The 25262-nt window shown below is 42.8% G+C and overlaps 2 protein-coding genes across 13 annotated transcripts in view; one reads left to right on the top strand and one right to left on the bottom strand.

Annotated features, from left to right (window-relative positions):
- Positions 1-469: 469 nt before the first annotated feature.
- On the top strand, positions 470-9064 carry HIGD1C (HIG1 hypoxia inducible domain family member 1C). 8 transcript variants are annotated; one of them, XM_053372721.1, is made up of 5 exons: positions 470-586; positions 3155-3239; positions 5176-5278; positions 8115-8249; positions 8848-9064. In XM_053372721.1, exons 3-5 carry the CDS (start codon positions 5185-5187, stop codon positions 8910-8912), a joined length of 294 nt encoding a protein of 97 aa, XP_053228696.1. In that variant the 5' UTR covers positions 470-586; positions 3155-3239; positions 5176-5184; the 3' UTR covers positions 8913-9064. The 8 variants fall into 8 exon arrangements, with proteins under 8 accessions (XP_053228696.1, XP_053228704.1, XP_053228731.1 ...); XM_053372729.1 differs by having other exon boundaries at positions 477-586; positions 3158-3239; XM_053372756.1 differs by lacking the exon at positions 470-586 and adding an exon at positions 609-624.
- A 980-nt stretch (positions 9065-10044) lies between these two features.
- The window catches only part of SLC11A2 (solute carrier family 11 member 2), a 71236-nt gene continuing 56018 nt past the window's right edge, over positions 10045-25262 (bottom strand). For all 5 annotated transcript variants that reach the window (XM_053372608.1, XM_053372625.1, XM_053372601.1 and 2 more), the window contains 2 exons: positions 24090-24143; positions 10045-12693 (listed from right to left, as the gene is read on the bottom strand). In XM_053372608.1, coding sequence (XP_053228583.1) covers positions 12616-12693; positions 24090-24143 — 132 coding nt within the window. In that variant the 3' untranslated portion in view covers positions 10045-12615. The remainder of the gene's footprint in view (positions 12694-24089; positions 24144-25262) is intronic.

Raw genomic sequence — 25262 nt, 5'->3', positions numbered from 1 at the left:
CTTACTCCTGACAGGTCTCTCCAGTGTCTGGTTATGGTGTTTCTGGCTGCTGAAAGTAGGTGGGTTATGAGTGCTTTGTGGTGTAAATGGGCATTGTTGTCTTGGAAGACACCTGCTGAACTTCTGCCTGTCAGAAAAATGAGGAATGCAGAAGCCTTTGCCTCCAGCAGCCTAACAGGGTTCCCACCCCCCACCCCCGAGTTGTTTTGACGTTGTTCTTTGCTTACAAAAATACTTATATACCTCGTTCTAGCATGCCAAGTCGCAGCCGCCACCCCAGGCACCTCTACGAGGCAGCAAAACCCCAACGACTCACTCCTGAGGAAACACTTGTCAGACGGACGCCTTTCCCGCCTTTGACGGGCGGTAGGCGGGGCTTGAGCCCTCACACAAGAACATCCGGGCCTTTCCGCTCCCGGCGTTAACCGCCGCTCGAAGCCACCCCCTTTCCCGATTGGTGGCTTGGGCGTGACGTCACGAGCGGGGGGGGTGCGGGAGAGAGGGAGCAAGTTCGTAACGCCCGCGACTCCATCGCGGCCCTGCACTCTGCTCCGTCCCAGCGCAACTTGGTTTCTCCTCTCGGCAGGTCGGCCTAAGCTGCAGAGGATGATGGGAAACCGAGGGGTGTGCCAGGCTGTCGTACTCTCTGGCGCTCTCTCATACGCACGCGCAGACCTAGGCGGAGAATTGGGCGGGATTTGTTTTCTGCTTTCTGAGGAGAGAAGATGTGAGGGGAGGAGGACGAGGACGAAAGAAGGATGACGAACTCAAATTATTATCATTATCATCATTATTTTTTATTATTTCCCCAGGTTGCTAGGAAATAATGATATAATAATGATGTGTGGTAACAATTCCATAAAAAAATAAATATCAGCATCATTTAAAAACGTTTAAGAAAACAAGCAACAGAAACACGCCATTGCTGAGGGCAACTTCTGTCTAGGATTTCCCAGCTACGACGCAAATATGCCGAGTATACAGTTGCCGTTGCAATACCATCATTAGCTCACTTGATGCTTTTAAGTTGAAAAAATTGCTCTTTTAAGGATTTATCCCCAGAAATCGTTTACACTGTCAGGGCTCTGAGGCAATTGATTTGACAATAGGGTGCCTCTGAACATGCACAGAGACACTCGCCTCCTGCTCCTCCAATGTATGGAGATTATGTGGATAGAACTACTAGGTTACATGACCTGGTTTTCTTTAAGTGCAATCTTCCATTTTATAATAAGTTGTATATTGGGCAGTATGCCCCCATAGGGCTTAGAAATCTGCTTTATATAAAGTCAGACCATGAGTCCTAGTTCAGTATTTTCTATGCTGAATGGGTGTGTGTGGTTCAGATAGGAGATGATGAGGGCTGAAGGAGAGGCTTTTTGCATGCAAAGTATGCACTCTGCCATTAATAATAATAATAATAATAATAATAATAATATACAGTATTTCTAACTGCCCTTCATCCAAAGATCACAGGGCGGTTTACAATATAAAAACACAAAAATACATAACATAGTAACCAACAAAAACAGCACCCTTCCTGAGTGTTTAAAAGGCCTTAGGTAGTTTAATTAGCCAAAGACCTGGGAGAAGAGGAATGTTTTTGCCTGATACTAACCATACGGAAACTGTTGTAAAATGAATGTAACACACCTGATTCCTGAAAGCCAGAGAGCCCTCTTGTATCCCTCAAATGCTGGTGCAATCCAGTTGCAGTTGTGGGCAGGATTCAGTGTCTTTTAACAGTTGGACTCAGGAAATTTCAGCACCTGCCAAAATACTGTCTTCTACAGGAGGTCTGTTCTATACTACATCATTATGCTCTGGTTGTACTTGCCACCCATGCCACAGTGCGTCAGGTTTTCTGGTAGGCAGAAGTTGCTATATGGAGATGCTGAGATGTGGATTCAAGAATACACTACTCATTTGTGCATAAATAAACTAAAGAAGAAATTACTTGTAGGACCTGGTGTCAAAAATGGGAGCTACTGTATTTATATTTGACATATTGATAAAACAAAGAATTGGTGGAACTTGTTCTTCATTCTAATTACAGTGGTACCTCAGGTTACGGACGCTTCAGGTCCAGAAATATTACCTCAGGTTAGGAACTTTGCTTCAGGATGAGAACAGAAATTGTGCAGCGGCAGCAGGAGTGGTGCTAAAGTGGTGCTTCAGGTTAAGAACAGTTTCAGGTTAAGAACGGACCTCCCAAACGAATTACGTTCTTAACCCGAGGTACCACTGTACTGTGTGGACACCTACACCAGGCAGAAATGGAGTGTAAACACAGGCTTTCTCTCTCAGCTGAGACAGGCAGATCCTATGCATGTTCACTCAAAAGGAATAAAAGTGATATTTGAGCAAGTGGATGTTCTGAGATTACTATTGTTACGTTTGCATAATCATTTACCCAAAGTAGTCTACTGATTCAGCATGTCTGTTCCTCAATAATCACAAGCTTGTCCTATGTGAATATTAACTAGATATGCTGGTTTTACAATACAGAAGACAGTAACTGTAAAGCGCTCACATAAACTGGATCTTATTTGCTGATCTGATTGTCGGATCTATAAAAGTAACAGCATGCTGTACAGTCAACAAAGTAAGAAAGAAGGTGGCATTTTATAATTGTAATCTTTACAGGCAGACTGTTAAGCATGTGAAATTAGAGGAAATTGGTAATTTTCATAGTATGCAATAAAAGTTGATAAAACACATCACTACCCCAATTCCAGGTGTTTCGACAGTTGTTTTTAAAATTACAAATATCATTGATTTAGCAAAGAACTGTTCGCTTGGGGAATAATAAAAAGACTAGTCTTTAAAAGCTTCCATGTTGCTTCATTAGGAAACAGTTCCAATATAATGCAGGCTCTTGGAAATCTGAGAAACTTCTGATGTTTTTCCCCATAGTAGAATTATACCCAGAAATGATTTGATGAAATGTTATGGCCTACTTCATGCATAAAGAGAACTTCTGCTTATTAAACCAACGACAGTAGATATTTTCTGCCCTTGTGCCTGCTTCCAGGAACAATTATGAAACTAACAAAGCTTACAGAACCTGGGAGAAGAACCGTATTAGAACAGAGTTTTACCAGATGTTGCCTTCAAACGATCTATAATTGTATTTGTCTCTCATTACCGACAGCAGCCTCAGCCTGCCATAGAAAGATCCTATTTCTCTCTTTTTGAGATCACAGAGTAGATGGACAGTTAATGCATCAGCAGCAAAGGTAACTCAACAACTTGAATTCTTGCTTATTTTATGTATTTCTAACAAAAATCAAGATAGATGGCTGTATCTCAGGTAAAACTATTGGCATTAGTTAAAAATATGGGAGGTCCTCATAGAGCATCCAGTTTAACTGGATCCTATTTGAACAATGGATTCATTTTTAAAATGATATGGATGAAGGCTTCACTACTGAAGTATTTTATCTTCATGTAGGTATGAAATACATTTTATATATACTCTTTCCAGCTTTTGGATGAGACCGAAAGACTGCAAACAACTTCAGAGAAGGGCAATAGGATAGGATTTAATTTGGAAAAAGGAAACAAATTTTTAAGGAACTCTGTGTGCTCTGTTTAGATTATGGAAGCTAAAAGATCGTGGGATTTTAGTAGGCAGGAAAAGGTTTCTGAGATTCAGTTGCTCTTGAACCTTGCAGAAAAGGTATAGAAGCTGGCAAAGAACTAAAGTTATATGAATTCACTCTTGAGAACCAAGGATAATAGTAAGGGTTGATAAATTAGCAAAGCTGCTATTTGTAGATCAATTATGTTAGGTAGCCTTTACACTGAGATTAAGCGTCTACTTGAAATGAAAAATGTATTCTATACCTTTGTATGGTTATGCAGAGTGTTGCATATAACACTATACCATGTATATGAAACTATTAGCTAGTGGATTAAGAAAGTCAGAGGAGTGTTGTGTTCAGAGACTAAGAGCAGATTCAAATCCCTGCTGAGTGATAAGGCTAATTGGGTGACCATTGTCCAGGAACTCTCTCTTAGCCTGATCTACTTCATAGGATGATTTTGAGAATAATGCGGGTGGGGGAGCTACCCTGAGCTACTTGGGAGAAGCATAGCATAACCATGTAATAAAAAGAACAGCTAAACTACAGTCATTGTTTATGACACTGCTAAAATATTATGCATTGTGCTATAGATCAACTGGCTTTCATTTTTAAGAAAAATAAGAGCCAGTTTGGAGATAGGAAAAGTGGCTGCTGATGGAAAAAACATATCCTTTTTTTGTTTTGTTTTTTAATAATCTTTATTAGGTTAAATTACACACATATACACAAAAATTTACAAAGGATTTACACCCATATTGCAGAAAGAATTTTTTTTCTCCCTTTTCCTTTCCTTTTTCCCCTTTTCCCCCCTTTCTCTTTAAAACATACTGCTGTTGATGAGAATTTTTTCCCTACGACACTCCAAATGTTCCACAAAATGGTACCAATATTTAACCATCAGTGTTGTACAGGTTGCAGAGTTATTCTGCAGAAACATACATCCAATAAGACCTACATAAAAAAGTAACTGACAGGTTATTTAGTTCACCCATATAAGAGAGGCACAGAAGAAAAGAGGAAAAGGGGGGAAATAATGAAAGGGTTTATTATCAGATTATTACTAAAAGAACATGTGGCTAACTTTCATCCTGTACCTTATCATTCCAGTACTGGATGTACAAGCTCCATTTCTGCATGAATAAATCATTTTATTGTTGAACCTCTTTAGTTCTTACAATATTGGTGGGTTTGACCATATAAGCCAGGTCCCCGAATCATTAAGAACCAATCCTCAACAGATAGCATGAATGAATGGGCCATATGACCTCATGTGACCTCCTAAGGCCTCATTCTGCATGGTAACTCAAAACCACACCGCTCACATATAGGTTCATTGTCTAAGAACCGTTCAGTAATAAGATAGCACCAGGGAGCCAGCACAGGTCAGGGAGCATGGAGAGAAGGAGCTTGGTTGGCCTACGGAATGAAATACTACTAGAGTATAAAAAAAGTTTCATTTGAAATAAAATGCACCACAGCCAGTCCTTCAGTGTGCTTCCTTTCAGCTGCCATAACCAGAACATCTCTAATCAGTAATGCTTTCCCAAGAAATGTTCTATTTCCCTGCACTTATTTTTGTATTCAGACGTGAGAAATGTCTCCTGATGAGTCCTGGTCGCCAGCTGAAGATGACAGCCAAGCATCAAAACTAGCAAGGAAATCCAGAGATGCCCCCTTTGTTCCCATAGGTGAGTTGAACCCTTCAGCACTTTCTAGTCCATGTGGTACAGTGGGTAGAGTGTTTGGACTTGCTGCGGAGAGACCAGTCAGAGTTTGAGTCTCCCTGGGTGATCACACAAATTCAGCCTAATTTACCTTGCAGCCTTGTTGTGAGGGTAAAGGTAAAGGTAAAGGGACCCCTGACCATTAGGTCCAGTCGTGGCAGACTCTGGGGTTGCAGCGCTCATCTCGCTTTATTGGCTGAGGGAGCCGGCGTACAGTTTCGGGGTCATGTGGCCAGCATGACTAAGCTGCTCCTGGCAAACCAGAGCAGCGCATGGAAACGCCGTTTACCTTCCCGCCGGAGCGGTACCTATTTATCTACTTGCACTTTGACGTGCTTTCGAACTGCTAGGTTGGCAGGAGCAGGGACCAAGCAACGGGAGCTCACCCCGTCACGGGGATTCGAACCACCGACCTTCTGATCAGCAAGTCCTAGGCTCTGTGGTTTAACCCACAGTGCCATCCATGTCCCGTTGTAAGGGTATATACACCCTAATGTATGCCATTTGCAGCGCTTTAGAATAAGGGTGGGATATAACCGCTCCGGCAGGAAGGTAAACGGCGTTTCCGTGTGCTCCTCTGGTTCGCCAGAAGCGGCTTAGTCATGCTGGCCACATGACTTGGAAAAACTGTCTGCGGACAAACGCCGGCTCCCTCGGCCAGTAAAGTGAGATGAGCACCGCAACCCCAGAGTCATCCGCGACTGGACTTAACAGTCAGGGGTCCCTTTACCTTTACCTGTTATAACTCTGAGAACTCAATAAATTAGTGATGGTGGTCAGTCTCTGGGTTATGGCTTCAAATGCTGTTGTGCCAATAATGCTATAGCTAAGAGGGATATGGAGATAGTCTCTCCAGTCAGCGACTAAATTCCATCTGCTATATCTGGTTCCTATATCTGTTGAGTTCTAACTCTTGCTCTGTTTTGCTGCATTATTTTGTATTATATTACAGTGGTACCTCAGGTTACATACGCTTCAGGTTACAGACTCCGCTAACCCAGAAATATTACCTCGGGTTAAGAACTTTGCTTCAGGATGAGAACAGAAATCATGCTCTGGCGCGGCAGCAGGGGGAGGCCCCATTAGCTAAAGTGGTACTTCAGGTTAAGAACAGTTTCAGGTTAAGTACGGACCTCCAGAAGAAATTAAGTACTTAACCTGAGGTACCACTGTACTGCTTTAAATTGGCAATTTTTGCAGTTTGATGGAAATGTGGGATACCTCCCTCTGTGTGTGTGTGCATAAATGGTTTTCTTCCAGTTTTGCTGTATCTTATGTACAGATTAGTCTGCTTTGCTGGAGCAGAAGAAGAGTTCATTTTCAAGAACAGAGTGGTGCAGGTAGAATGCCATAGGAATGTCCAGGCTTGTATGTGAGGCAGTGTGTGTTCAGAGTCACATGTATATAGCTCTCTGCTGCCTTGGTGACCATCCATAAGGTGGCACAGCTCAGATTGGAAACTGGAGAACTGAGTGATCTTCAAGAATATAGAAGTTGGATGCTTCTGGTATAAGAAACAGGCAGGAAACACATTGTGGCTCCATATTCCGTGCCATAGACTTAATACCATCCTTTTTAAAAAGTCTGTATTTTAAACAGACAAGTGAATGACATTTCTTTTTTTGCTAGTAGGATTTCCTTTAAAAAATGTGCCCACATTGAGAGAGGTAAGCAGAAGCTTGCAAACTGTCACAGTTTCACCCATCAACCTTCATTAGTCTTCCTTCCCATTTATCAGCTCCAGCTGAACTGCATCAGACCAGGTGCCTTTCCAGAATTTAAAGTGATTTGTACATGCAATGCCCACGAACACAGGCTAATTTGTATGCACTGTTGCCAATTAAGCTGGCTGCAAGGACAGTGCTTGCCTCCCGCAGACCAGGTTTGCAGTTAAAAGATAAAAAAGAAATGCCATTATATTGGATTTACGCATCAAACACTAAGAAACAAAAAGAAAAATTACATCACCTGACAAATCTCCCAAAACCAAACTGTTCAGGAGGTAAAGCTTAACACATCTGGATGTCGCTTCAGAGCAATATTTTTAATTATTTTTGATTCAGGGAGAGTTGTTATGGTTACAGTGAATGGACCTGGGAATCGAAATCCTAGCCTTCACCCCAGAAAATGAAACATCCTGTTGGAACAAAATGAGCTGTCACTTACCAATCATTGCTTTAAACAACATTTTGATTCAGAAGGGGGTCTGTTTTTAAAATGTGTACACAACATGGTTTGTTTACCACATCTGCACCCAATTCTTGATCCAAGGAGCTGAGGGTGGCATACATGGGCTTCATATTCACAACCTTTCAAGCTGGGTAGGATGAGAACTAGTGACTAACTCACTTAGCTTATAGGGACATGAACCCAGCAGCCCACAGTCTGGGTTGAGCACTCCACCAGTTCATCAGGGAGGAACCCAGGAAAGCGAACGGGCCATGCAAAATGACTATGCGTGTGTGATTTCAACTGACAAAGTAGGAATGGTATACCTCCTCTTTTGGTTCCTTGAGATGGTCCATTGCATCATCATCATTATTTTTTTTAAAAAGTATTAAAACCCAATATGGTGACAACCATTGCTTTAGATGCCTTTAAGGGAGAGATTCCTGCATGAATAGGAATTGTTGAGACAATGGGCGGGGCTGTTGGCTTCATGTCCTGCTTGTATCCTCCCCAAATCATCTGGCTGGTCTCTGTTAGGAAGAGAATATTGAATTACATGGAGCCTTAACCTGATCCAGCAAGGTAATGTTGGTGCTCACTGCTGAACTACACCCCTCTCTTTAATATCCAGGTCTGGCAGGCTGCTTTGCTGTAGTAGGCTATGGGCTTTACAAGCTGAAACACAGAGGAAGCCAAAAAATGTCAGTCCACCTCATCCACATGAGAGTTGCAGCCCAAAGCTTTGTTGTAGGTGCAATAACAGTAGGTAAGAGAACATGTTGTTGTGATCAGTGCCGTTTTGTTAAGTAATCTCCCCGCTGTCCAGTTTAGCTTCTGAGGCCATCTCTCTCTCCTCCCCACCCAAAAAAAAACCCCACACCAAGCCAAGAGTCAGAGGTTCCCCACCACACCCACCTGTCAATCAGCTGGTAGGTGAGGTTCAATCCTGCTGGGTGCTGCTTTTCTAGTGTTTCCTGCAGGGAATGTGCTAGGAAAGCAGAACTTTTCCCCCTCGCTCCTGTTGGGCACAGCCACCCATCTATTAATCACCTAATTGCCATCATGGTGTCAGATGATTGACAGATGGGTCGGCCCACTCGCCTGTCAACATTGGCCGATGGGGTGAGTAAAGATCTGGCTCATGGGGCCGAAAACGTTCCCCAGCAGGCTGTAGTGAGTAAACAGGCAGCCCTGTAGTTTTTGATTCAAAGCCCTAAGCTTTTGTTCTTGAGTCATCACCAGGCAACAGATCCATTTACCTGTGCTAAGATGGCAAACGTGACCTTATTTCTGTTCAATGCAACAGTTGCTGATTGATATTGAAGCAGCCATTGCTAACTAATATATCTGTTTTCTTTTGTTAGGAGTTTTATATTCTATGTATACAGATTACATGAAACGTTCGGGCACCAGTGGACCGAACAAATGATCATCATCATCAAAGCAAAGAGGAAGACCAAAGCATTTGATTCAGTATTATTTTATAAAAACTTTTATGTATAAGTGTTTTTAGAATGTATTCCAAGTATGCCGCCAGGATTCCTACCACCCTCCCCATTTATTAAAGCAGCTTCTATATGCTGAAGACAAGCTCTGCATTGGGCATCCAGATCTTGAGTCAACTTTGCAGCTTTTTCCTGGTTTGAGTTGAACATTCTTTCTCAAGGTTCAGAGTTGTGTCCAGTTTTTAGAAACACCAGCAGCTAAGCCCCCTAGGGGAGTCTTAATGTGGCTAATGTCTGGGCATAGGAAGCTGCGTGATACAGAGTCAGACCACTGGTTTGTCTTCCCAGCCTCTACTCTGGCAGCTGCTCTCTAAGGCATCGGCCAGTGGGCTCCCTCCTACCTGAGTTCTTTTTGATAATGTCTGGAACTGAGCTTGCAATTTCACTTACACCATGCATGCGGCTTTGCCATTGAGTTGAGAGGCCTTCCAACATCCATGCCAGTGCACCCACCAAAACAACAACACCAGAATAAAGCCTGCCACACATTTTTAGGATATACACATGAACACGTGAAGCATAAATGAGGCAAATATTTGTTGGCAAACGTTATCACACACATACACATTTCAGGTAGCTGGGATCATCCATAGCTTCTTGTCAAATGCACATGTAATGGCAAACCCAGACAACCTCAGTGCAGTTAAATGCAAGCTGGGCTCATTCAGACCACCCCAATTACCCTGGGATGAGTTCTTTCACTCGGAGCAGTTTGATCATCTGAATCATCTTGCCAAGTGATAAGAGGGATTCTACTGCTCATCAGGTGATAAGGTGTGGCAAAATGTGTAGCAGGAAGTGTGATAAAATGGTCACCTATTTGGGCTCAGTGGTTTTTCCACATTGCCTACAATAGCATTTTGAATAAATTAGGCCTTGCTCATTTTTTTTCTTCCGAAGCAGCAAAATTCCTTAAGCAGCCTCAACAGAATTATTTTACTTCTACTTCCCCCTGCTGTAGTTATTCCTGCCGCAGTGTCTCCTTGCATTCTAAGTCAGAAGACAAAGAAAGGCTGATGAAATCAGATAACAAGATTAGAAACCAGAAAGGTAGTGTAGAGTTGACATATTTATTTGAAAACCTGGACCTCTGTTGAAACAAATAATGATCAGTACATTTAATATAAATTAGTGCCGAATATAAAACAAGAATACCAAATATACTTCTGAATTCCTCTTGCTTAGGAATCACAAGTAGTGAGAGTACTGTTGTACTCAAGTCCTACTTGTGGCTTCCCATAGGCACCTGGCTGAGAATAGGGTGATGAACTAGATGGGCCTTTGACCTGACCCAGCAGGGCTTGTCTTGAAACCTGAATGGGTTTTGTAACAGAGCACAGATTGCATATATACCATCCAGCAGAAACCGGCCTTGTCTTGTAACAACTGCAGATCTTTGGTGCATCCTGAGTGGAAGATACACGTGACATTTTTAGAACAGAGGGGCTGCCCTGGAAGCCTTCTCACTTTGGTTCAAACATATCTATTTTGCCCAAGTTCAGCGGGACACACTTCTTGTGCCCAAGTTTGTGCGTGTGAATGTGGCATGTTTTTGATGCACACAAATCATCCAATTTAAGGTAGGAAGCAAAGCAACACCTGATTCTATGCATGCTTACTCAGAATCAAGCCCCACTGAGTTGAATGCAGCTTACTAGCAAGTTGATTATGAACTGAACTCAAGCCTTAGGCTGTCTGCAATAAGTTACAGAATGGGTGACTCTCCTTATGCAATGAAGAAATGCAATTTGTAGAGCAAAGGAGCTATTAGTATGATGGTGTCTATACTGTTTCAAGTGCAATGGCAGTACCAAGTTGTCTCGCATCACAGAGAACATTCAGACAACTCTAATATATGTGGCCAACTTTGCAAACTAGAACAGCTGCAAACTTGATTAAATACTGGCATTTTCTGCAGATACTGCATGTACATGGCCATATGTGTCTGTTCTGTGAGCACGAGGGCTAGAAACTTGGGGAAAGTTTCAGGGATAAAACTTAAGGAACAGGTAGGTACCATCTTCTGTTCATACAATGAACAACTCTACTCAAATATCGAGGATTGGCTGAAACCTTGACAGAGCACTGCAAGGCCTAAACTAAATTTGCATCACTTCTATATTGGCTTTGGATTATAATGTAAGCTGTGACTGAATGTGTTGTTAAATTAACCGGGTAAAATGTCACACTAATACAGGAAAAAAGGACCCTTAATTTGCTGTAAATTAAAAACACACATTTCCAACAGCAGAGTAAATGACGCAAGCTGCAACTCTTTATGAAACTGTTATTTCAAGTTTTACCTAATAAATCAGATGTGACATATTAAGCACAAAGTATGTGCAGTGTGAGTTAAAGGAGTCAGCTGATGTGAGATTTTGCCAGCCATGTCATTTTAACAACTCTGTACCAAATTGAGCAGTAGTCAAAAGGAAAGGAAGGGGCTCTTGTAACGCTGTATGGCACCCTGTACGATGATGGTGCTGTAAAAATATATATAAAAATATTAATAGGGTCAGCAGAAGAAGCAGGAGTTGCAGGCTAGAGTTCTTTTGCTTCTCGAAAAAAAGAAAAGCTGTAATACTTGAATCTCATGGACTTAGTCTTGCAATCGCAGCTCTGCACATAGAACAAGTTTCCTCATCCACAAGGAAAATTCAATTATGTTAGTTTCCTAATCCAATAGCGAGAAGGACCATGGAGATAGCCAGGCTGGGTGCACTCTGTGTCAAACAAAAGCCCCAATTCTCCATCTGGAATAGTGAACCTGCTGGATTCCATTTGGACTCCTTGATAACAGGATAGTATTGAGGATAAAATGCCAAGGATATTTCTCAACTTTCAGAAAAGACGCTTGTAAGTTTCCCAGAAATTGAGGGGTGTGTGATCATTTCTCCCTTAGACAGGAAAGACAGTGATCTGCATCAAACGGAAATCAAATCACCAGTACCGTTACTGTAGTTATTATGTTTCAAGTATGGGTCACTGTCAAATACCTGTAAAGCAAGTAAAGGGCTTTCAAAAGGGAAAATGACAGACAAAACAGGGGTATGGAACTCTCCGTCTGCTATTGCTAGACCCTGCCTCCAAATAAACAAGTTTGCCCCTGGCACGTTTCTCCCAATTTGAGGCCAGAAATGAGATCCAACTAGGAGTAAAACGCTGGGGGTACGGGGAGAGGTAGCTGGGTAGAGAGGGAGGCCAGCGGTTGAATGAAGAGTTCAGCACCCACCTCCCGCTAATTGCTTTTCAAATTTTAGTACCCACACCCCCAGGATTTTGAAGATGTTCGGTGGCGGCCCAAATTTCAAGATATGTGCCTGTCCATCACTATTACATACAATCTCAGCTTCACAATGATTTAACCCAGGCTCTCTGTCAGTCCTTTTGTAACTTTTCTAGGTGACCTTAGGCACAGCTTCTAAAGAAGTCTATTTTCCAGTGTACCAGACGATCCTTAATAGCATACAGTAATTCCTTTCCCCTTGTGCTCCTCTCTCTCGAAGTTGCAAATTATTGGATGTTTGCAGTAACATATCAGAACCAATCAAACTTGGTTTAGGGCAGCATAGGAGGGCTTTATGTTCTTTGTCTTTAAAGTCACACCCTTACTAGTTCGGAGGGGAGTCATCTAATCGAGGCTTGGTCGGCATCAATGTTGTTGAGGAGGAAGAGTTCTGGATGACCAGTGAGTCCCAGGTGATACTAGAGAAGGAAGAAAAGGAGGTGGCAGTTAGGAATGTTGTCTAGGAGAAATGAAAACGTAGTTGAAATCAGGTACGATCAGATCTCCCAAGGTTTTCCAAGTGGGAGTCCACACTCTAAAGAGCTGCAGCCATTTGTTAGGAAAGTTGCTGGCTTATGGGTGGGGAACATAATAATAATAATAATAATAATAATAATAATAATAATAATAATAATAATAATATATTTATACCCTGGCCTCCCCAGCCAAGGCCAGGCTCAGGGCGGCTAACAAGCAATAATAAAAACAAGTTGAATGAATACAACTTTAAAACAAGATTAAAATACAACATTAAAACATTAAAATGCAGCCTCATCACAGGAGGAGAAAGGGAAAAGAAAGGGGGAGGGAATCAGATTGACACCAAACCAAAGGCCAGGCGGAACAACTCTGTCTTACAGGCCCTGCGGAAAGAAATCAGATCCTGCAGGGCCCTAGTCTCATGAGGCAGAGCGTTCCACCAGGCCAATGTTGAAAAGGCCCTGGCTCTGGTTGAAGCCAATCTAACTTCCTTAGGGCCCGGGACCACTAGGGTGTTGCTATTTATGGACCTTGAGGCTCTCCATGGGGCATACTGGGAGTTGGGGCCGAAGGGATTTGGCAGTCAAAACATGTGGATGCACCCAGTTCCCCTACCCCATGGTAGCTCCTTTCCCCATACTTCATTATTTCAGGAGGCCAGCTCACCAGTGAACCCAATCCCAGGAACCCATTCCTTAAATAAATTAAACCAAAATTCCAGAAGTGTAGCCATGATTGAGAGAACCACCACCACCATTAGCACTGTCAAAAGCTAACAGATCTATTGTGTTGCAAGTAGGTCACAGCTCACGTCACCAGATGTGCAAGTGCCCGAGTGGGTAGGTATATATATTCCCTGAATACAGAAGGGAGTGGGGAAGTGGTTTACTAAGTGAAGCCAAAAAGTCGAGCAAAGCAAGAGGCAGCAGTTGGGTATGTCACACAACTGTGCAGATCACAAAGGAATAGTGCATGAAGTTAATTCAAGATCCAGTCAAATGAACAAAAGACCCGATCACAGCACTCTGGATCAGTGACCCCAGGTGAAGATCAGGGATGGCAAGATTTAACGTGTAAATGCACACTTAAAGAGTTCCAATCTCTATTACAATTTATTTAGGCAGAGGGCCTTCTCGGTAGTGGCGCCCGCCCTGTGGAACGACCTCCCATCAGATGTCAAAGAAATGAACAACTATCTGACTTTCAGAAGATATCTGAAGGCAACCCTGTTCAGGGAAGTTTTTGATGTTTGACGTTTTATCGTGGTTTTCATATTCTGTTGGGAGCCGCCCAGAATGGGGTATATCCGGAGTATGACAACCTTTCCGATCTGCTACAGAATGCCCTGGGGGATAAGACTGACACCCCCACACCTCCATATTGGTTTCAGAGTCTGATTAGCATCCATTTATTATCTTGAGCAGAAACTGACTTGTTTGCCCTATATTTATGGCAGGTGATGCCATTAGTTCACCTTAGAAGATATGTCGATGAATGGACCCTTGATAACAGAGCTGATGTTGTTTGATTGCAAAACAGACTTGCTCCAGTACATATGGAGACTGTTGGGTTTGTTGCAGGGTTTGTATCTCTGTTTCGTGGCTCATGATTGTTAGTAAGCGGCTTCCATAAGTTGTGGGGTTGTTTCTAAGCAGGGGCAAGTCTTCAGCCCAAGGGCAATGAGTAGGGAGGATAATTATCTGTGTTGATGAGATTATAGCTGAGAACTGAAGATAACAAGAGAAGTTCTACTGCTGTGTCTGATGGGCCTGTTCTGTAGCAAGTGACTCATTGGGAACCTACCCAACTTTACAGAGTGGTTTCCTCACTTTGCTAAACAAATATTGTAGTCTTTCAAAGGATGCTTGATGCAACTGTTTGGGGCAATTGTTTGTCTTTGCCCAAAAGATTGGGAGCAGATGTGACTATACCATAATCTTAGGTAAAGATAAAGGGACCCCTGACCGTTAAGTCCAGTTGCGGATGACTCTGGGGTTGCGGCGCTCATCTCGCTTTACTGGCCGAGGGAGCCACTGTTTGTCCGCAGACAGCTTCCGCGTCATGTGGCCAGCATGACTAAGCCGCTTCTGGCAAACCAGAGCAGCACATGGAAATGCCATTTACCTTCCCACTGGAGTGGTACCTATTTATCTACTTTCACTCTGAACTGCTAGGTTGGCAGGAGCTGAGACCGAGCAATGGGAACTCAACCCGTCGCGGGGATTTGAACCACCGACCTTCCGATCAGCAAGCCCTAGGCTTTGTAGTTTAGACCACAGTTCCACCCATGTCCCACCATAATCTTAGCTGTATGCAATTGTGTGGGGGATGCACTCTGGATAGTAGCTGCAGGTATGTGTGGTTTTCAGTTGCTTTATGGGATATGGTGCAGTTTATATGCCCTAGTTTAACCAATATATATATATGAATGAAATCACGTTACATGGAGTGGTTCAAATTTAGATTAATAGGTTGTTGTGACTGATAAAAGATCTGGTTGGATTTCTCAAGAGCTCTCCGTCTCACGAGTCTCAATGCTGAAGACGTCATTATAGTACCACCACTTGAGAAGAGGCATGTAGTGATTGGAGAAAGCAATGTTCAAAGCCAGCCATTGTGTTTCTTCATACCACTGATGCATATCCCATTACAGTGGTACCTCGGGTTACATACGCTTCAGGTTACAGACTGTGCCAACCCAGAAATAGTACCTCGGGTTAAGAACTTTGCTTCAGGATGAGAACAGAAAGTGCATGGCGGCGGCACAGCGAGAGGCCCCATTAGCTAAAGTGGTGCTTCAGGTTAAGAACAGTTTCAGGTTAAGAACGGACCTCCGGAACGAATTAAGTACTTAACCCGAGGTACCACTGTACCAGTGCTGTTAGCTGGGCATCATTATACCCATACTAACTGGATCTTTGAGCATCTGAATGTATGTTGTGCAAGTGAGGGATCTGCGTGTGACAATCCGACTGCTCTCTCTTCCATCGCTTGGCCTTCTGGCATCACTTTGTATTAAAAGAACTGCTCAGCTCCTTCTCTTTGTCCTTAGAGTATACTTATCCTCTTTGCTAATCTCACAGAGTAGGGATTGGCTCATGAAAGCTCATACTGCACTACAATTCTTTAAGACTTCTTTAAGGTAACTCCAAACCCTTTGTTGTTTAATGTCATTGACCCTTCTGTGCCCCCATGTCAGCACCAGAATGGTGGTCCCCGTTTTCCCTTCGCTAAGTTACACTCAGAGACCCTTTCTTTTCAGTTTATTCAGAGAGGGTGTGTTTAAGGACGACGACAATTTGGGGGAGTGACCAGTTGGTGCTTATACTTTGGTTCTCTTTGCTTTTCCTCTCCCTGGGTGATGATTACACTAATTCAGCGAGTGATATGGGAAGAGTTGTGTTTCCCCCATTAATTTCAATGGAAGATCTGTGGGGTGCATTTTCTTTGGGGCACGTGTCTCTGCTCTCTCCAGTGAAGAACTAGGAGGTTCTTTTGGGGGCAGGCTGGCTAGATCAGGACAGAGCATGTTTCATGGGGTTTTTAGAATCATGGAACTGAACTGGGGTCTCGAGATGTAATATTCCAGCCAGTTACAGATCCAATAGTGCCACAAAAAGCCAAACAACCCCCTCCCCCACAATCTTACTAATTTCTTACATGGCATCACCTGTGTTCTGGAGAAATATAGGGCTGTATTTTGAATGTGCATGGGGTAAGTTCCATTGCATGGATAGAATGGAAACACTGGATACAACCATAGGTTTCTGAAGGTACCGTATTTTTCGCTCTATAACACGCACCTGACCATAACACGCACATCGTTTTTAGAGGAGGAAAACAAGGGGAAAAACATTCTGAATGAAACAGTGGATGTATCATTTTTGTGCTTCATGCTGTGGCCATAGACATGTGATCTGATAGTGAATTTGGGGTGACCCAATGCAAAGATCCTGAGAATCCCTGTGGATCCATGCTTTGTAACCACATTTTTGCACCATTGCAGCCCCAGGCAACAGTGGGTGCGTGATTTTTTTGGTGCAGGCTGTAGCCATGGACATGCTATGTGATCTGATGGTGAATTTGGGGTGACCCAATGCAAAGATCCTGAGGATCCATGTGGATCTATGCTTTGTAACCACATTTTAAGTGGGGAGCGAAGGAAAAACAAAGAAGGGACATGAGAGGGGTGTGCAGAGAAGCAGCTGGCTAAGAATGCAGGAGAGGGATTTAACGGGAGGGAGGAAAGAAAGGCAAAAGTTTCCCCCCACCCAAGCCAGCCATCTCTCTCTCTCTCTCTCCCCCTCCCCCCCTCTCTCCCTCCCCCCCCCTCTCTCCCTCTCCCCCAGCAGCACCGGAGCAGAGAGGAATTAGAAGGAACGACACTCTGCTTTCCCCTCTACTTGCCTGGAGGGGAGGGGCTTTCCCTGCTCTTTGTTCCGTTTCAGCAAACACAGCAACGAAACAGAGTAGGGTGGGCAGTAAGACCCTGAGGCAGAATTCAGGAAAGCAGCCGCTTCCTCTTTTCAGGTTTCCCTTCTCCGTGAAGCGCGATTTGATTTTTGCCTGATTTTTCGGCTCCAGGGACCACACATTCGCTCAATAACACGCACAGACATTTCCCCTTCCTTTTTAGGAGAAAAAATCTGCGTGTTATAGAGGGAAAAATACGGTAGATGCTGTAGTGTAGGGAGTCAAAAGGGGCCTACATGCGGCAGAACAGTCGTGCACTTCTAAGGCGACTACGTTCATATGTGGTACATGTACCTGCCTAGACGGAAGCAGTATCGCTAGGAATTCCATGTGGCATCAGGTGGTTCCTGCCAACTGGAAGTTGTGCAGTTTCAGTGAAAGTTGACATTGCGATTTGCTGCTGGAGCCACAACAATAACGACTGAAACCTTGTCAGCATTTCTTCTAGAAAACACGTTTGGATCTTGGTGGTTCTATGTTGTGTCTTGAGATGTGTGAATTTCCTGGTTCAGCTGATCACATCTCGGCTTAGTAAGCTCAGTTATGAATGAATCTCTTGCATTCATATGAACATGCAGCCTCTTCTGGCTAGCCACTATTAGACCAGCAAGTCCAATATACTATTATTTCCCATTTTAATCAAACTGGGAAAGTATCGTTGCCAGCTTCATAAGCAGTCAGGGAATTAGAGCAACTTCAAACACTGGCTGAAAATGCTGGCTTGCTCCAGAGCTAGTAATCACAGTTTCTCAGGCTGGATGAAACGGGAAACTCTAGCTGATTAGAAATTTCATGGATCACACAAAGGGGCTTTGTGAACAGGCAAAAGGCTTGGCCATATCTCAGCTTATTAAGCAGAGATGTGATTGTCCAAAGATTGCCTTTGAGTTCATTTTGGCTTCCTGACTTTAATGATACTGAAAAAGATGCATGTGCATTATTTACATGTCTTAAATACATGTATTGTATTTTTATGTTGTGAACCACCCTGAGACCTAAGGATGAAGGGCAATGTACAAATTTAATAAATAAACAAAAATTAAAAAGTAACACTTTATGGAGGGCAACTGGTATCTTCTGTAACAGGCATCCCCAAACTCAGCCCTCTAGATGTTTTGGGACTACAATTCCCATCATCCCTGACCACTGGTCCTGTTATCTAGGGATGATGGGAGTTGTAGTCCCAAAACATCTGGAGGGCCGAGTTTGGGGATGCCTGGTCTGCAAGTGGCACAAAAAACAATCCAGGCAATTGTTCTGGTTTTTACTAATGATGTTTTGTATCTAACTTGCCAAAACTACACAAGACTGATAAAGTGTCACTAATTTGATTTTGAAGCCCACTGACTTTAAAAAGCCATTTCACGCTAATACACACTGTAAAAATCTCTACATGCGAATTCTGCTAATCCCATTAAGACTTTGAGAATAGTTCAAACTGTTTATATAGAGGTATGAATCAAAAGGATAGGATGACCAACACTTTCCAACAGACTGAAACTTACCGTATAGCGTCTCAAGAGTTTACATAAAAATATATTGCTTGTTTTAAACATTGTAGGACATTTAAACTGCAAGTTTCTTAGCAAAGTAAAATTACTTACACCTTCCACTTCCCTTAAAGCTGGTAAGGAGAGTTTGTAATAAAAGGGGGAAAGATAACATTTCTATAGCGTGTCAGAATTGAACCTGTTTTATCCAAAAGCTTTAATCTGCAGGTAATGTTGGCCCACAGAGCACCTGAAAGGATTTTGCCAACTCAGCAGTACTCATTTGAAGGCTGCTCCACTGACCATGGATCAGTTGACATTTGATTTGTTGTGTTAAAAGGAAACTGCTACTAGATATATTTTTAATAGCTATTTTGCACTGTGGATTGTGACATACACAGATGATGCAGGAAACACCAACAGAAATAAATGATCTAAAATATAAAAACTGTGAGCAGAGGACTCAACCAGGCCTTAATCTGACCCAGAATTCCCCCTCTCCTTTGTTAATAAGCTGCTTTCGACTCATAAATATGAAACCTGAGCAAATGACTCATGTTTTATGAACTGCAGAAGTCTCTGCAGAGCAGTTCTTGGCGTTTTGGGGGGGGGTGTCACAGAACCCTTTGAGAACAGACCCCATAACTTTCCCCTAAACATAACAGCTCAGCTGTTTTTCAAAAATGTATTTGACCTATCCTTCCCAAATTTGCCGACAACAGCTATTAGCCAGGAAAGCTACATGGAACTTAAAACCTGACCTGGTTAGGAAATAGTTATGCTATTCAGGTTTAATTATATCCATCATTCCTGGCCACTGCCATTATTTCTTGCAGCCAGCCAACAGGATTGTTCCTATCGTCAGCTCCTCAATGGCTTGCCACTTTGAATCTTTACCTCTCCCAAAGCGGCAAACTGAACATCGCCTTGTGCCAGAATCACCGATTGCAGCCTATAATGTCAATGCAAAGCTTCACAAAGGTTTTGATGTCTGAATGGATCTCTATGCAAGACAGCTGGGTATTCCATTCAACGGCAAGGTGTGCTTTGCAGATGTGGGTGCAGAATCCGTCAAAGCTCAAATGAACTGGGGGACAGGGGCAGGAAGAGAGAACACTGCCCACATTCCACATCTGGGCGCATTTTACAAATAATAATAATCATTGTGTGCTTGATATATCAAATAATACCCGAATAAGGCAACCTTCGTGAGGTTAATTTAAGCAGAAAATAAAGACACCCAAGTTGGAAAATGTTCCATTCTTTTAATTTAAATTATCATTTATACAGACTGATTTATACTAGAAAAAATAGACATTTGTTTCATAGATTTTACAACCCAAACTGTGTAGCACGGATGCTTTACGACTGCTACATAGCTACGATTTTCAGATTCTTGTACCATGTTCAAAACGGTGTCAGACAGAAACTGACATCACAAGAGGCAGGCTTGTCTATCTTCTGAGAATTTACAATGTTAAAGTGCACCGAAGAAAAAATTATAGATGCTGAAGGCCGCCGGCCATTTATTAACCATGCAACTCCCCAATAGTGTAAACTAGTCTGCTACTGAAAAACCTGGAAAGCAATTTGCCCATGGCAACGCATTTCAAGTAATTATGCAAAGTCCACATAGAAAATGCCAGACGCACTCTCCGAGTTTGCAAAACAGAACTGTTAAAATAATGCCTGCTTCTGAGCTGGGGAAATGTTCACCAAGTTTATTGAAATACAGCAAAAATGAGCAAGTCAGATAGGATAAGCTAGTACAAATAAAACCGGGAGACTTGAGATGGTCAGATAAATAGCAATTCAAAATTTAGTAGCTTTGTTGCAGCAAAAAGGAATGATCAGAGCCCCTCTGTAGTGAATGAAGATATAACAGCAGCACGGCCCAATAGGAACCACACCTCTCAAGTGTATGGCCAACTTGAACCCTGTATTTCAGAGGGTTCAGAGGTCCTTCTCTACTGCAGGTAAGGATGTCTTTTCTTAAGGAAAACTACACATACCAAACACCAACTGGCCTTGAGTGCAGCCTTTCCCCATCCCATGCTGGTTGAGGATCCTGGGAGTTGTAGTTCAAAAGTATTGAAGTGTATCAGGCTATGTTAGTGTTGAGTGGGGGAAAGCTAGGTACCCTCTTGGCATCACGCCATGCCTATGATGCAATGTCTTTTTGTCACCTTTATGGCACTACATACAGTTGTAGGCAGAAGGAAAGATTCTAGCCAACTTGAAAGTCTCAAAACACATGCAATGTCACCTTCTCTTAAGCAAAAGATCCTCACAGCTGCCATTAATTTTTTCCCACATGTGCACATGAGACAAAAATGTACTGTCTAGTTCTTGAGCAGAACTGGCTGCTCCCACACTAACTGAAAATAGTTTAATTGTATTTTTCTCTACATTTGAAATTTAGGTGCACCTTGAAGCAGCAATAGAAAGTCTGTTTGTCCCCACATCGTATGTGGGCCAGTAGGCTATTACAGCCTTGGATTAATGCTCCAGCACAGACCCAAGCGTCTGTTAGGCTGACCAGTTTTAAAAGGATTTGAGCATGTTTAACTACGCCCTGGAATGCAACCTTTGACATTTGTCAAAAACAGGGCATAGGTTAACGCTGATATAAAGTTATTATTCAACCCGTTAAATCTTATCAATACCCAGGGAGCAAAACGATAATGATCACGTTAAAAATGGTACAGAAAAATTGGAGGATGAATCCTGAAGACAGACAGTCTGGCTTCCGGTGACGATTGGAAAAATTAGGGCATTTCAAGTCAAGATGTACCGTTAGTGTTTTTAAAAGAGAAACACACATGAAGGAATGTATGAGAATGTCAAATGTCTTTGTGGGGTGGGGACATTGGTCAAGTTATGACCAGTTCTGATTCCTACCTTCTAGTGATTATGGGTACCCCTCTTCAAGCCAAGTGGGTGGTTAGCCTCACAATACGTGCAAGAAAAGTATTAAAATTGGAATCCATCCAAAGCTGTTTTGGTTTTGGACCTGAAACACAGCTGATGAAGTAGATGCAACAAAGCCCGAATTCTAGTCCAGCGAAATCAGTATTCTTATCAGTTTCACAAGATAAGGGTAACATTTGAGACCAGTGACAATATTTGCGAGCAAGTCTTGCTTGAGGCAAATCTCAAGGACTCCCTCAGGTTCTTCTTTTAAGAACAGAAATATATTTGGGAATCTAAATGTTTACCATTTCCCAAATGAAACAGAATATGGAGGTAGTGGAATTGTCTCTGTGCAGCTCGTTTCACAATGTGCTACTATGTTCCGTATTGGGCCTTTTCAGACCACGCTGCAACCTTAGGAAGTCCCTCTGAATTCTATTTAACAGCTGACAGACACATGCATCTCTGAACGATATTCCAGGAGGAATATATGAAACATATTCCATGAGGTAAAAACCATTCATCATTATACCCAGTACCCTACACATAGCTCAGTGATGTAATTATTAACGTTATTAATACTATAGTTAGTCCTTTCTTAGCATCTATCTCAATGTTGTAATGCCAAAAGGGGAGGATTTTGCAATGCTACCCTGAAGACTGTTAAAAGGAAATGAAGCAACAAAAAGAAATACAGAAAAACCATTTAAGATGACGGAAGGAGTAACTGGAATAATTACACCAGCTTAACTATGTTTTGTTTTTTAAAATATGTTTGTGATAGTATGTGTAGTAGGAGACTCCTGGCTAGAAAGAGGATTCAAGTATTCATACTTAAGTATTTTCCTCCAACGGATGCCGAAACCTTCATTTTAACCCTAACATTCCCGACACAAAGAGTTACAGGAAATATGGACATCACTTCATTAATTAATAACAATTAGTCACAAAACAAACAGTAAAAACTTGTAAACATTAAATGCAAAATTATTTCCCCATTGCTGACCACCAGAATTGCACACCAAGCAAGTCAATTAACACTTTTTAATGTATGGGCCCAGTTTTAATTTTTAGCAGTTGTTCTTTTGGTTCAGAATTGACAGTTCTCTAATGGAGAACTCCAGTGGAGACAGGAAAAGGAGAAATCTATACAAAAATTGTGGATTTCCTCTTTTTAACCGTGATCTTGCTTTTACACTGAAGAGTACCAAGAAAGCCATTTGGGGGGAATTTGGGACAGTTGCTTAAGAGAAATAAAACTCCAGAGCACATGATACATGTGCCCATCTCTTGAGGGGGATAGCAAGCCGTTCCTCTAGTGAAGACCAACAATTAAATGACCAAGCAAAGCACTCTTTCTACCTGCTTCTCAGCCAAAATGTGCAGCCACAACCATTTGTGTGATTTTTTGGACAGTAGTCCTGCAGAAGATGATTCTCTGGCCATGTGGCAGGCACCAGTACTCTCACTAATATTGAAACTAGCAATTGTACTTTCAGAAGTGGCTTGTACTCCTCCCAAAATAAGTTCTCAGCTTGGCAAGGCTCTCTTTGATAAAGGATTCAGAAACAGCCTCAGCACCACTAACTTACGCCTGCCTTTAATCGTTATCAGAAGGAGTGGTCAGCCGACATTAATCAACTGGACAGGAGACTGATTCGCTTGCCAGCTTCTACATTTAGCAGAATTCGTGGACAATACTTTAATCAAACTGCATTATTTTGGGTTCCAAATGGAGGGCCTGAATGCTCAGCTGTGGGGACGCTGCCTGCCTGCAAAAAGCCAGCTTCACAGGAAACAAGATTCAGCATAACGCTTCTTATGCTATTTCCCAACATGCAGGGAGATTCTCTCCTGCTTCCTGACCATGGGGATTTACCTGCATCCTCAAGCATACAGCCCAGAATAAAGATGCATTCCTTAGCACTGAATAATGTTAGCCTTTACCTTGCGTTCCAGCTGCCGACACTAGCAAGACTCATTAGGGTCTATTCTATTCAAGTGCAATCACGTCATTTAATTTTATGCCTTTAAAACACGGGTTTTTTAAAGACACGATTGCGATTAATTGAACGAATCCCAGTTAGAATATAGTATTAGTCCCTTGGTTAAAGTCGAAAGCATTTTAGTGTTTGCATTCTCACACTGAGAATCTAATGCTACAACGGAAACAACGAGAATTTTTGTTCGTTTGTTCTTTAGAGTGTGATTGTAGGGGGACAGCAAGGAAAAGAACCAGAGTATTTATCAATATGTACAACCACAATTATTGTTTTTTAACACCATTACCACAATCTTAACTTTGTGCAAAAGCGCACATACATTTGGATATGTTCACAGAGTAAACCATAGAAACACACTGGCCCTGATGGCTCCCTGTTGCGTACAGACAGACCCAGTATTTAATTAATTGGAGACGAAGCCGGCTCTTCAATAAGCAACGTTCTCGTGACTCTTACCGTGCGACCACAGGCCAGGAAGGAGGCTCCGAGAGCTATTAGGCACAGCCAAGTCTGGAGGAAGGGGGAGAGAAGCAGAATCCCAAATCAATTGTAGGTTTACTTAAAAAGACAGTCCCACCACAAAGTATTTTAGCCACTACAAAGAAAACAGTGCACTGTTCCCGTGTGATCAGAGGTCTCAGGTCTATTAATTTCACTGGGAGAGTAGGCCCATTGAAATAAATGGATCTGAATTATATCTATTAATCTGAAATGGTCTGCTCTGAGTAGGACCAGTGTTGGATATAACCCAGAGTGGGCCATTTCATTTATTGAATTTATATACCGCCCTATACCCGGAAAGGGACATGGGTGGCGCTGTGGGTAAACCACAAAGCGAAGAACTTGCCGATCAGAAGGTCGGCGGTTCGAATCCCCGCGACGGGGTGAGCTCCCGTTGCTCGGTCCCAGCTCCTGCCAACCTAGCAGTTCGAAAGCACGTCAAAGCGCAAGTAGATAAATAGGTACCGCTCCAGTGGGAAGGTAAACGGCGTTTCTGTGCGCTGCTCTGGTTCGCCAGAAGCAGCTTAGTCATGCTGGCCACATGACTTGGAAGCTGTATGCCGGCTCCCTCAGCCAATAAAGCGAGATGAGCGCCGCAACCCCAGAGTCGGCCACGACTGGACCTAATGGTCAGGGGTCCCTTTACCTTTACCTTTACCCGGAGGTCTCAGGATGGTTCACAAACAAAAATCACAATATATAAAATAAAATAAAAATAATCCAACACGCCCCCCCCCAAAAGTGTCACATTTTAAAGGGTACAGGATCTTGATTATGTCAGCCAAAGGCCTGGTTAAAGAGGAAGGTTTTTGCCTGGCACTGAAAGGTGTATAATGAAGGCGCCAGGCAAACTTCCCTGGGGATAGCATTCCACAGACAGGGAGCCACTGCAGAGAAGGCCCTGTTCTCATGTTGCCACCCTTCAGACCTCTCGAGGAGGAGGTACACAAAGGAGGGCCTCAGAAGATGATCTCAGGGTCCAGCCTAACTGAGTCACTACTCTAAGTAAACTTTAGTTGAAAACCACCTAGGGTCACACCCCTGCCCCAACTTCCCAATGCCTCAGCAAAACAACAGCATTGTACCAGGTTTCAAAATGTGAAGGGGGCTGTGCAATTCCACCCTAAG

Source organism: Podarcis raffonei, chromosome 2 (genome assembly GCF_027172205.1).
Source record: "Podarcis raffonei isolate rPodRaf1 chromosome 2, rPodRaf1.pri, whole genome shotgun sequence".
NCBI classification, from domain to species: Eukaryota; Metazoa; Chordata; class Lepidosauria; order Squamata; family Lacertidae; genus Podarcis; species Podarcis raffonei.
The sequence above is the reverse complement of the archived record's forward strand: the minus strand, read 5'-3'. Positions and strand labels throughout refer to the sequence as shown.